The sequence below is a fragment of the Harpia harpyja genome, chromosome Z (genome assembly GCF_026419915.1).
Source record: "Harpia harpyja isolate bHarHar1 chromosome Z, bHarHar1 primary haplotype, whole genome shotgun sequence".
Classification (NCBI taxonomy): Eukaryota; Metazoa; Chordata; class Aves; order Accipitriformes; family Accipitridae; genus Harpia; species Harpia harpyja.
Window position 1 is genome coordinate 112612182 of NC_068969.1, and position 12225 is coordinate 112624406.

The window sequence follows — 12225 nt, forward strand, 5'->3', positions numbered from 1 at the left end:
AATTAGCAAATACAAAGAGCGCTAGGTATACATCTCAACACTTAAGTATTTATTTACATTATGAAATAAGTGTATCTAGCACAGATCTAGCACTATACTTAATTCTTGCTAAAAGTACTAATTATTTTTTTTAGCACAGCACAATTTACAAACAGGGAAAATGATAAAAGTAGAAAAGTAGTTGTGCTCTTTTCTCTAAATGGAAAAGAAAGAGAAGAAAGAAATATTTCAAGGTCTCAGAAGAAGTATGTAGATTTTGCTTTGAGTGAGACTTTGGATGCCAGGACACCCTAGAACATTCTAGAAAAGAAATATCATTGGTTTTTATTAAACTGAAGAATAACCTAACAGAACAAATTCAGAAATGAAGTGCCTTCATTTGAGGTGGATCACAGACAAACCCGTAAGCATACCCTAAACATTTTTTTGTTTGTACTAAGTTTTCTTCAGCAGAAAAGAAAGGGGGTGGGTTGGTTGTTTTCACCATTGCAGACTTTGGGGTAGGAAAGAAACTATAAATGTAGGGGAGAGTGGGGAAATAATACATTTTGGGGGGAAGAGGCCAGGCTGCTTCTTAGTTTGGATATCTCTCATCTCTAAAAAGAACTTGGCTATTTTAATTAGAATTATTTTAATCCTTTTTTTAATAAGAACCATTTTCTTGAGAAAATGTATAATGAAAAAGTTGAACTGAAGATCCAAAGTTAGTATGTGAATATGCAGTAATAAGATAGATATATATATATCAGAAGTGTATCTGTTCATGTAAAAAACTCCTGTTTTGTCTCCTACATAAAATTATATTTTGAGCTGGGCTGGGTTGGGGTTTTTTTAATTAATATCTTATCCTTGCAAGAAGACAGGTTCCCTGTGTTCAGTTGCACTCATTAAGACTCAGACTGTGTTAGAAACCTTTGTTGGTGTAGCAACAGAAATGCATGTTTCATTATTTCTAGATCATTTGCAACTCAAACACAGATGAGGAACCTATTTAAGTGTTTCTTATGATATGTTTTTCTTCACTTGAGCAACAAGTATAAACTACTAGTGTGGTATGTGATTTTTGTCTGTGTTTGTTCAATATTCCCCATCATTTTTTCCTCCGAATTCGGTCTTTTTCCATGTGCCTGTGAAGCACTTCATGCATTAAAGGGATTTGCAAGAATAACCACGTTAACTGCACTCCTGTGACCTACAGGTGACTCTCATTACAGAATGAGACAGGCTGAGATTAGTAAGATCTCATCTTCCTTTGCTGTCATGTGTTTAACAGATAATTAACAGGGCTTCTGAGGGTCAAGATTTTTTTTCTGCAAATTGAAGGAGGGGAATTGTTAGCAAGAGATAGAAGAATTATGGAAATTAGAAAAAATTCTTTCTGGGATGTCATTTGTGAGAGGGGCGCTAAAAATTTTGCACTTGCCTAATTAAAGTCTTTAAAGAGGTTTTTGCCTGAGCTGGACCGCCGGTTTCTAGAGCTGGTATATTGGCTACAAAAGGAGAAGACACCCCCCCACTTCTTCTGGAAAGCAGGAAGAGTGGCTCACCTGAAAAGCCCTGGGAGATGGAGAGCAGGTGTGGGAGGAAGACCTGGCAAAGTGGGGCAGCGGTGGGAGGAGAGGAGAAGGATGCGTGCGGAAGCTCTGTGGAGACCCGCAGCTTGCAGTTGCGTGCACTAACCCTCCTGTGACATTTGGCAGGGATGAGCTGTTCTGTCTCTGCGGGTGGATTCTTCGTTTTTGCGGTAGTTGACGTTTTGCGAGATGAATTCTGAGCTGTGTTTTAAGTTATGCCTCCACTCTTTGTACTTACAAAAACATGCCAAAAATGTGAACGACTATTTGTAATGCTAAGCTTAAAAGTACAAACAACTTCATTTCGTCTTTAGATTGTGTGTGAATTTAATAACAAATAGTAAAACTTTAAAATTTCACATAGACTTTTGCATACTTCAAAAGGAAGCAATAGCTGCTTTTCTTTTTTTTTTCTCTCTCATCCAGGTGAATTTCACAGTAGACCAGATCCGAGCAATCATGGACAAGAAGTCCAATATTAGGAATATGTCCGTGATTGCTCATGTTGATCATGGCAAATCAACCTTGACAGACTCCTTGGTGTGTAAAGCAGGCATCATTGCTTCAGCCAGAGCCGGAGAAACGCGATTCACAGACACACGGAAAGACGAGCAAGAAAGATGTATCACAATCAAGTCTACGTAAGAATTTCTTTGTATCTTTCTTTTTTCTTTCTTTTTAATCTGAAGACAGAGAAATGGTTTGCTCAAAGCCTTGCATCTTGTCAGATCTTTTTTAATTTGAGATGTGAATCAAGCTGTGCATTACAGAACAGAAGTTCACAGTCTTCAGAGTGCAATCTGGGCAATATTGGACTAGAGCTTTTGAGTGATACCTAGCAATCATTCTTACTTGCTTCTCACCATGGAGAAAGATGCTTTCAGAAAGATTCTTAGTAGTAACCTTTGTTTTTATTGGATTGCTTACAGACTTATACCCTGTTCCTTCAAGCCACTGTGGTGGGCTGCATCTTGTTATTATTACCTCTGGTTTTGATGTCTGCAACTGCAAAGTGAACAAGTTGTAAAGTGATTTGGAGCATGACTCTACAAGTGTCTGACAATGATATTATGCTGTGACTACTATCTTGAGGTGTTGATTTTGAATAAGAATAAAAATTAATTACACCCAAGGCAGAATTTTAGATCCTAAGAACTTTAGAAATTGAAATATTGAAGTCTTCTTGTGGTTTTTTCCTTTAAGTACCTCAAGAAATACTGGCACTGTGATAGAGCAGATATAGTTGCCTGACCAGTGCAAATTTTAAAATCATCAAATTATGAAACATTATTAAGTTATTAAAATGAATCATCTTCTCTTACAGTGCAATTTCTATGTATTATGAACTCTCAGACAATGACTTGGCCTTCATCAAACAGTGCAGGGATGGTTCAGGCTTTCTTATTAACTTAATTGACTCCCCTGGACATGTTGATTTCTCCTCTGAAGTTACAGCAGCTCTCCGTGTCACTGATGGTGCCCTTGTTGTGGTTGACTGTGTTTCAGGTAAGCATGCTCTTGTAATTAGAAAGACCTCAGTGTATTTTATTTAATTCCTCTTAAGGAAAAAAAAAAAAATTAAGTGATTGAGGGATGAAGCTTCTTTCTCTGAAAGTTTAACTTCTAATGGTATGAATGCTGGCTTGCAGTCTTAGCCCATGGCCTTTCCTATATCTTAGAGGATTATATCCACTTTGTATCCAGCTTGTGGGTTGAATGTAGAGTAACTGAGGAAAAAAGTCAATCTTTCAGTAAATTCCTAGGGAGTGGAGCTGCTTGTCTTTCTTCTCCTCCTTCAGTTAGAAAATGGAGCGATACATACGACTGAGTAATGATGGTTTCAGGGAGCACTGAGACTACCACCAAATTCCCAGTTTGAATTTCCCAGTCACCACTGTACAAAGTAGACTAGAGATCTTGCCCATGTATATAATGCACGTTTTAATTGTGCTTGTATTTTTAAGGTGTTTGTGTACAGACAGAGACTGTTCTGCGGCAGGCTATTGCAGAACGTATCAAACCAGTACTGATGATGAACAAAATGGATCGTGCTTTGCTGGAATTGCAGCTGGAGCCTGAGGAACTTTACCAGACATTTCAGCGTATTGTGGAAAATGTCAACGTCATCATTTCCACCTATGGAGAGGGTGAAACTGGACCAATGGGTAATATCGTGGTAAAGAAAACTTTAAAACTTTGCTGTGGTTGAGATCCTATTTTGGAGAATACCAGCTTTGATATGAAACCATTGCATAGATTTATGGCAGTTCAGGTTTCTGGCCAACCTGAAGGAGCCGTTTTTCAGTCCCCTTCCACCCACACTGTTTCATACTTTTTCTTTTGGGGATATTATTTCAGACCAACCAACTGGGGAGCGAGAGCAAATAGGAGAGAGGAGAGAACTGACAAAGCACCTCATCCTCTAGTGATACTTTCTCACTAACAAAATGTGTAACATCAAGCCAGTTGCTCAGTGTCATTCATGTCAGACATTTGCCTGGGGCAAACTGCTGAAGGGAAGCTATGGTTTGAAATTTAAGATAAAGGACGAGAAGCCAGAAGATTAGCTTTCTGTGCCTGACTTTGCTGTTTATGTGACTTACACGCAAGAAACATGGCCTTTCTGCTACTCCTGACTGATAAGACATTGAATTTGCTCTTTTCTGTTCGGAAGATGTAGGTCTCTGTTATTCTACCAGTAATTATATCATAATGTGCTGGATATCTCTGGAAGGATGGTTTGAAACTAGAAAGACAAATAGTATTTCCTATATTGCAGCTGAGAATTGTAAAATAAAAAAGCAAAGTCAACCGCAAGTCTTCTCTGGTGGTCCAGCTGTTAGAGTAAGGAATTGTCAGAATCAGACTGCTTCAGATATTATTTTTTCCACCAAATAGCTGCAAGACAGACCTAGTCACTAGAGTTTTCAGACCTGGTTCCCTTTGTCTAAATGTGACAGTCCTATACTAGCTTTTTTATGGCTAAAATTGACTGCAGCTTAATCTAGTTACTGGAACAAAGGACTCGCAGCTAGGATTGTATTCTGATTCTTTTATTCCATGAATCTCAGCCATTCTTAAGTCAGACCAGTTTTATCTGTGTGGCAGGAATGAGCCACCTGTATTTTAATTTCCAGAGAAAGTTCACTAACAATTCGGTTATAGTCATAATACTCCAAATCCTACTTAGCACTTACTTACAAATATATTTCTGAAGTTTTTATTTTAGCCTTTGTTACAAGTATTTCCACTGTGTGGGACAAAGTAAGGTTCTTGTTTCAAAGTAATATTCAATAGACCCATTTTAGGGGAAATATTTCCTTGTTCTATGTTCCAGAAAATATTAGGCATCTTTACTGATCCTACTTGTCATTGAAAGCAGTTCATACGTTTTACATCAGTGTTTTGTGAAACGGATTCACTTTTTTTCCCCTTTTAAAGATTGATCCAGTTATCGGTACTGTTGGGTTTGGCTCTGGTCTGCATGGCTGGGCATTTACTCTGAAACAGTTTGCTGAGATGTATGTAACCAGATTTGCTGCCAAAGGAGAAAAAGTACAACTCCCTCCAGTTGAGCGTTCAAAGAAAGTGGAAGATATGATGAAAAAACTCTGGGGTGATAAGTAAGTAACACAGTATGCATGGAATGAATGTAGATACATGCTTAGATACCACAGTGACACTCTAAGGATATCAGCGATGGATACCAGTCCATGTTGAGTTTGTGCTTCTGTAAAACCAAGCTTTCATAGGCAGCTTAGAAAGCTAGAGACGCGAGTTTGTAACTCTTACAACAAAAATATTTATGTCTCTGAGAAAGGCAATTGCTTGTAGTGCAGATATGCTGTATGTGCCTTCTGCGGTGAGTTCTGATAACCTGCTTCATAAGAACAGAGAGAGAAGGTTGCCTCTCAGAACTTCAGAACATAAATGCTTTTATTGAACTGCATAGGTAAAATTAATACACAAAACAAGATTATGGACCAAATCCAATCTTTTGATACCAATGAGTATTTCTGTGAATTTAATGAACCTTAAATTGTATCTCGTAAACGATGGAGTTAATTTCCTACTAGATGTGTATACAATTTGCTGTTAACTGAATGCTTTATACATGTGTGAAAGCTCAATATACTTGCTTGTCTTCTGATGCCTTATAATGAATTAACCTACCTTGACTCATTTAGCTCATAGGGTACTCCAAGATTTATCTTGTATGGTATTTAACTTATTTTAGCAAGGCTTTGAAAGACAGTTAAAGGTAACAGGGTGGAGTAAGAGAATTATTGACAACAGGTTTGCTTACAGCGCCTAGTTCCCTGTAAAAGCCTGAAAATGCACGTTGAAGTCAGTGGTTTTAAATGTAGTAAAAACCCTCAAGAACCTAAACAAACAAAAAGCTATACTTTGCCTCCCCAAACATCTAACAGTTATTGCTACATTGAAATAAGGATTAGCCACTCTTCTGCTATTTTAATCTCTGCTTAAATGTGAAACTTTACAAAGTTTTCTTTTAAAAATAACTAAGCGGAAATTTGCAGGAAAAGTGGATACTCCTCAAGTTCAAACTGGATGAGTAAAAATAAACATCTTTAGATATTTTGATCCAGCAACTGGAAAATTCAGCAAATCAGCCACTAGCCCTGACGGAAAGAAGTTGCCAAGGACATTTTGCCAGCTAGTTCTGGATCCTATCTTTAAGGTAAGACAATATTTTGTATTGATTTGATTGCAAGAGCGTAAGGGGAGACTTTTTTTAGTTTAGCAGGTTAGCTCTTAGGAAAGCCAACCCTCTTATAAAGTGGGTCCATACTTTCTGTAGAGACTAGAAAAATTCTGCAGTACAAGAACAATGTGCAAAAGGTGGGACAGTAGTAGAAGGCAGCAAATCTGAATGGTCTGTTCACTGAAACAACATATTCTGCATATCATTAGATTAAAGATTTGTGTGTCTTGTGTGTGAACCTATTCTGATAGGAATTTGGAATTTCCTTTGGAATTGGAAACATTTGATATAATTTGTGAATCTTGAGCTGTATAATCCTTGCAAATAGTTTCTCAAAGAAAAGCCAAGAACAGAGAAACCAAAGGGTTTTCAGACATATAACATGTTTAAGATAAATGATAAGCAAAACCTGTCTCTGCTATGTTACTTACTGTGGTCGGTATAAACTTGTTTCAGATCTTCGATGCCATTATGAATTTTAAGAAGGAAGAAGCAGCCAAGCTGATAGAGAAACTTGATATCAAGCTAGATATTGAAGATAGAGATAAAGAGGGAAAACCCCTTCTTAAGGTAACTTGGCTTTTCTACTTCGTTAGAATTTCCAGCGTGGTAGCATTTCTTACCCTTGAGCTGTGTAATGAGAACAGTCTTTCAGGTCTTTCTAAAATCCACAGAAACTTACCTTAATTATCTTTTTATAATCTGGCTAGTGGTTAATTTTGTGTGTCAGGAATGTAATGATTTGAAATAAGGTACTTGGTAATGTATTGCACTGAATTTGCTAGAGAGATATCAGGCCTTAAGTCTGTTGCAGCATACAAAAGACACACTTGATTTGATTTAAGAAAAGGGAGAAATCTCAAGGTGTATATGCAATGCTAATACAAAGTGTCTGCTGCCACACATATATGCTGTGGCTGCGTAATCAGAAACATGATTTCTGGTTGGCTCTCACAACTTCCAATACATTCAAGAACACTGCTGAATTCTGGTCAACCTTTTGAAGAGTAATGTGTGAAAGCATGTGATCACTTTCTGTGCAGCACTGAAGGTTAAGAGCAGAGACTTTTAAGAAACTATCCAGTTCCTGTGCTAACTTGTGTTCTCCTCGGGTATGTTAAAACCCATATGAAAAAGGGGTCCAGGAGATACATGTGGAAACTTCTTGAAATAATCACTGTGGCAAATGGCCAGAGACTTAATAAAACATTTGGGTTTATTTTTATCTTCCGTATATGAAAGATACAGCTGTAAAATATGACTATCCACGTACCTTTTTCTTTCTACTGTTGTAATCTGTTGTCAGCAGCGAAGAAGGACACTTGTGGTTTATTTCAGGACCTTAATATAATCCAGGAATCCTAACCTTTCTGTTGAAACGTAGGTCACTAGCCCAAGGAAAAAAAGAATGCAAGAAGGGTTTTCAGTAATTCAAACACACAGTTATATTCAAATTGCTTATTCTAGTTAAGTATTTTACTCATGGCCTTCAACAAGACTTACATAGTCATAGGGAAATTTTAAATGGCTGTCATGACTTTTTATGTTGCATCCCTATGGGTAGCCTTCCACACGCTATCCAAAAGGTTTATTTGGGGGTCAGTTATTATGTTTGTTGAAACAAGTTTTAATTACAATGTGAATTTTGGGTCCCTAGGCTGTGATGCGCCGCTGGCTGCCTGCTGGAGATGCCTTGCTTCAGATGATCACCATTCACCTACCTTCCCCTGTCACAGCACAAAAATACCGCTGTGAACTTCTTTATGAGGGGCCACCTGATGATGAAGCTGCTATGGGTAAAAAAAAAATTTCCCAGCTTACCAGCGGCTGTCAAAAATACAGCACCCCTAGTGCACAGATGAGTAGGACCGCCTAAAATGGATCTGGATTAAGTTTATGGGTTATAACAATAATTACTAATTTGGGACTCTGTTGAGCAGGCTATTACAAAAAGTAAGAAAGCAAAGGAAAAGCCTTGGGGTAGTACACATAAAACTTGCTTTATGTCTTTATGTGCTGGATGCCGATCTGTGTGAAACCACATTGTATTTAGTTTAGATTCAGAGAACATGTGGTTGCAATGAGCAGGAGCATGGTATGTACCAGCATTTGGATATACTGTAAGAGATGGGTGGAGCAACAAGTTCATTACCCTCATTTTGTCTGCAGCTTTGATTACAGTCTCCTAGTGAATCCTGTGACTTCTTCTCAGTCACAGTCAGAATCATAACAAGTTCCTTTACTTTCAAACACTTCTGACGTGTCCCCTGGTAGCTGGCGTGTTGTTACTGTTCTCTGATTCACTCTCAACCTTAAAGGTGGAGGATGAAAATCTGGTAAAAAATGGAACCATCTCCCAGTTGTCTGCAGGTGTGGCTGAGATCATGACTAGGTAAAGAGCAAATAGCTGAAACTGAACCTAATACAGGGCTGTTCGTCTGGCATTGATAGGAAGGAGTTAAGTTCTGAAGAATTCATCTGTATTATGATGATTTGTAATATGATCATCAACTATTTTCAAGAGGATCTGCATTTTTTGGATTTGTGTAGATTTGTCACTTCCGTCAGAAATCCACAAATGTTGAAATAAATAAATCATATTTGAAGTAATTTTCAAATCCAGTATTAGCAGAAGAGAAGCTTATCTGTGATGGCACATGTGTTTAATCCTCTAATAAACTGTTAACTCTTTCTCACAAAACCAGAACAGTACCTCTGATTAGAGGTCCTGCTTCTGACCATATCATCCATATGACCACTGAGGCTGCAAACTTCTAGTGCTGTATTTTGTCTTCTGGATTCTAATGGATTACAGGGGATCTTTAAATGCCCCCTACTGAAAACTTTTCCTGGGACTAGGTCATATTAGTAGACATTTAGTGATACCATGGAACCTGCTACCAGAAGAGGGAAGATTGCGCAAGCAGGGAGTAAGTACGAACAGATGTCTCAGTATTGAAAGAAACAACAGTGGTGATGATTCGTTACCTTAACAAAGAATCTTTGATAGCGACCATAGCTATAATTCATCTGTCCGCACACATTTGTCCTTTAATAACTGAAAAAGAGAGGAGCTGTTAATAAGGTTCACTGAATTTTGGGAATCATATGGATATAGTTCTAAGTTTTCAAGTCTCACAGAAAATGTGTCTGATGCAGATACATACTTTATTGCAGGTGTCAAAAACTGTGATCCCAAAGGCCCTCTGATGATGTATATTTCCAAAATGGTCCCCACATCTGATAAGGGGCGTTTCTATGCCTTTGGACGAGTCTTCTCTGGTATTGTTTCTACTGGACAGAAAGTTCGAATCATGGGACCAAACTACACACCTGGCAAGAAAGAAGATCTTTACCTAAAACCCATTCAAAGGTAGGTGGAAATACTATGTTTCTTTTGAATAGCAATGCATGCAAAACCAAATGCTTGCTTTTAGTTTTTGGAATCCTAATGAAACGAAGATTTTATTTCTTTATAAGACTCCTCTTTTCCTGTTTAATAAAATCAGTAATCCAGAGGGATTATAGGCAAATAGTAGGTAATTTTCCTTTGTGTGAAAAGGCTTAGCTTTTTGGAAATACTGGGGCTAAAACAAGTATTCAAGGATTGTTGCTCATCCTCTGTCTTTGTAGAACCATTTTGATGATGGGTTGTTATGTTGAGCCCATTGAGGATGTACCTTGTGACAACATTGTTGGTCTAGTTGGTGTTGACCAGTTTTTGGTGAAGACGGGTACCATTACCACCTTTGAACATGCCCACAACATGAGAGTGATGAAATTTAGTGTTAGTCCAGTTGTACGTGTTGCTGTTGAAGCAAAAAACCCTGCTGATCTACCAAAACTAGTTGAAGGTCTAAAGCGTCTGGCCAAGTCTGATCCTATGGTTCAGGTGAGTGTTAGCTCTAAGTTTTAGTTTTAGAGCTACTGGTTTGCAGTGCAATACCCAAAGCATTCGACTTTATTCACAGAGCGCTCTTTATGTGATCTAATGGCATGGCTGCAGGCTCAAAACAGTTTTCAGTTGTGATTGTATGAGCTGGCACAAGATAAATAGGGATAAGTTCAGTCAGCATTTGAATAGGAAGATCCTGAGGAAAAACACAAACTCTGCAGCAATTAGTGTCAGGTTTTTAAGCAGTACTTTTACTTACACTTTTTTTCATGCTCAAATACCTCAGTAGGACAGGAGCTATGTTTAATGTGAGAGTACCCAGTTTTGTTGGTGAGGAGATTCATTCTGGAGCACTCCTGGAAACAATATCGAGAAGATAATTTGTTAAATTTTTTAATACTTGGGGTTGAGCAGTTTTGGGATCTGACATTTTTCTGATTTAGTCTGTGTGTGTTTCTGTTAATACTAATAAATGCTTAAAATGTTTACTCCCTACTATTTCATCTTCTAGTGTATTATTGAAGAGTCTGGTGAACACATCATTGCTGGAGCAGGGGAGCTGCATCTAGAAATTTGCCTTAAAGATCTGGAGGAAGATCATGCTTGTATTCCAATTAAGGTATTCAAGAATTTTCGTGGACTGCAGTATATGGAATATGACTAAACATTAACCTTTGAAAATATCATCTTAATCTGCTGGTGGTGGTTTCCTTAGAGCAACTTCCTTAAAGCCATTTGAAACTTGTTAGGAGACCAACCAATTAAGTAATAAAAGGAATTCTCTGTTAGTTCATCAAAAGAGCTTAGAATTAAGAGAGAGATGTGAAGAAGATCCAGGGAACAGAAAAACTAACTTAAACAATGATAGTAACCATAGATGTGCTACTGAAAATGTTGTTTCTCTTGATGAAGCTAGCAGAGCATGCCTGGGTGACTGAGTGAACCTGGCATTAACACACTGCCGTAGGAGGAGAAGCCACAGTTTATTGAATGTCCTTTGATTGGTATGTGGAAATGATCAGCTTTGTACTTAGGGAATTTTTTTTGTCTTTGATCTATTTGACAGAAATCAGACCCGGTTGTATCTTACCGTGAGACAGTTGGTGAAGAGTCAAGCCAGGTGTGCTTATCCAAATCTCCCAACAAACACAACAGGCTGTACGTGAAGGCTCGACCCTTTCCTGATGGCCTGGCAGAGGACGTAGACAAAGGGGAAGTCAGTTCCCGTCAAGAACTTCAACAGCGTGTGCGTTACCTGGCAGAGAAATACGAGTGGGATGTGTCTGAGGCTCGCAAGATTTGGTGCTTTGGACCTGATGGTACCGGTCCAAATATCTTAGCTGACATCATGAAAGGTGTCCAGTATCTAAATGAAATCAAAGACAGTGTTGTTGCTGGTTTCCAGTGGGCTACAAAAGAGGTAAGCGTAGTTCTGTATGTTGTACTTGTATCTTGTGTTACCGAAATGTATCTGAGCTCTATTCACGTGAAATCTTTAGAAACTCTCGATAACTGATAAGAACAGGGTAGTGGAATTTGTCCCCACTGAAGAACGTATGTCACTCAACCTATGTAATGAACACATAGTTGTCTGTGGGTATTTCAGCGTTTGTTCCAAGTGTGAGCTCTCAAATGCTAGAGGAGCATTGGAGTCCTCCCGAGAAGGACTTTGCGATGTGTGTTGTGTTCACTGCCTTGGTCCGAACGTAACTCTTCAGCATCAGCATGAGAGACTTCGATCAGGCCAAAATCCTGAGTGAAGGTTCATATCTTGGAAACTCCTGAGTAGTATCGCACCTTTGGTTTTTTCCCCCTTTTAATGCTGCAGGGTGTCTTGTGTGAGGAGAACATGAGAGGTGTTCGTTTTGATATCCATGATGTCACGCTGCACGCTGATGCTATTCACCGTGGTGGTGGGCAAATCATTCCTACTGCGAGGAGGGTTCTGTATGCCTCTACTCTTACGGCACAACCCAGGCTTATGGAGCCCATCTGTCTGGTAGAAATACAGGTACGCAACTGGGTATGAT

The 12225-nt window shown here is 38.6% G+C and overlaps 1 protein-coding gene across 8 annotated transcripts in view; it reads left to right on the top strand.

Moving 5' to 3' along the window:
- Positions 1-12225, top strand: part of LOC128137568 (elongation factor 2-like) — a 29766-nt gene that overhangs the window by 3185 nt on the left and 14356 nt on the right. For 3 of the 8 annotated variants that reach the window (XM_052778619.1, XM_052778620.1, XM_052778621.1), the window contains exons 1-13: positions 1737-1861; positions 2001-2215; positions 2899-3080; positions 3539-3750; positions 5016-5197; positions 6171-6276; positions 6757-6870; positions 7958-8096; positions 9478-9673; positions 9934-10192; positions 10707-10814; positions 11262-11615; positions 12024-12206. In XM_052778619.1, coding sequence (XP_052634579.1) covers positions 1790-1861; positions 2001-2215; positions 2899-3080; positions 3539-3750; positions 5016-5197; positions 6171-6276; positions 6757-6870; positions 7958-8096; positions 9478-9673; positions 9934-10192; positions 10707-10814; positions 11262-11615; positions 12024-12206 — 2322 coding nt within the window. In that variant the 5' untranslated portion in view covers positions 1737-1789. The other 5 variants (XM_052778623.1, XM_052778625.1, XM_052778622.1 and 2 more) reach the window with 5 other exon arrangements.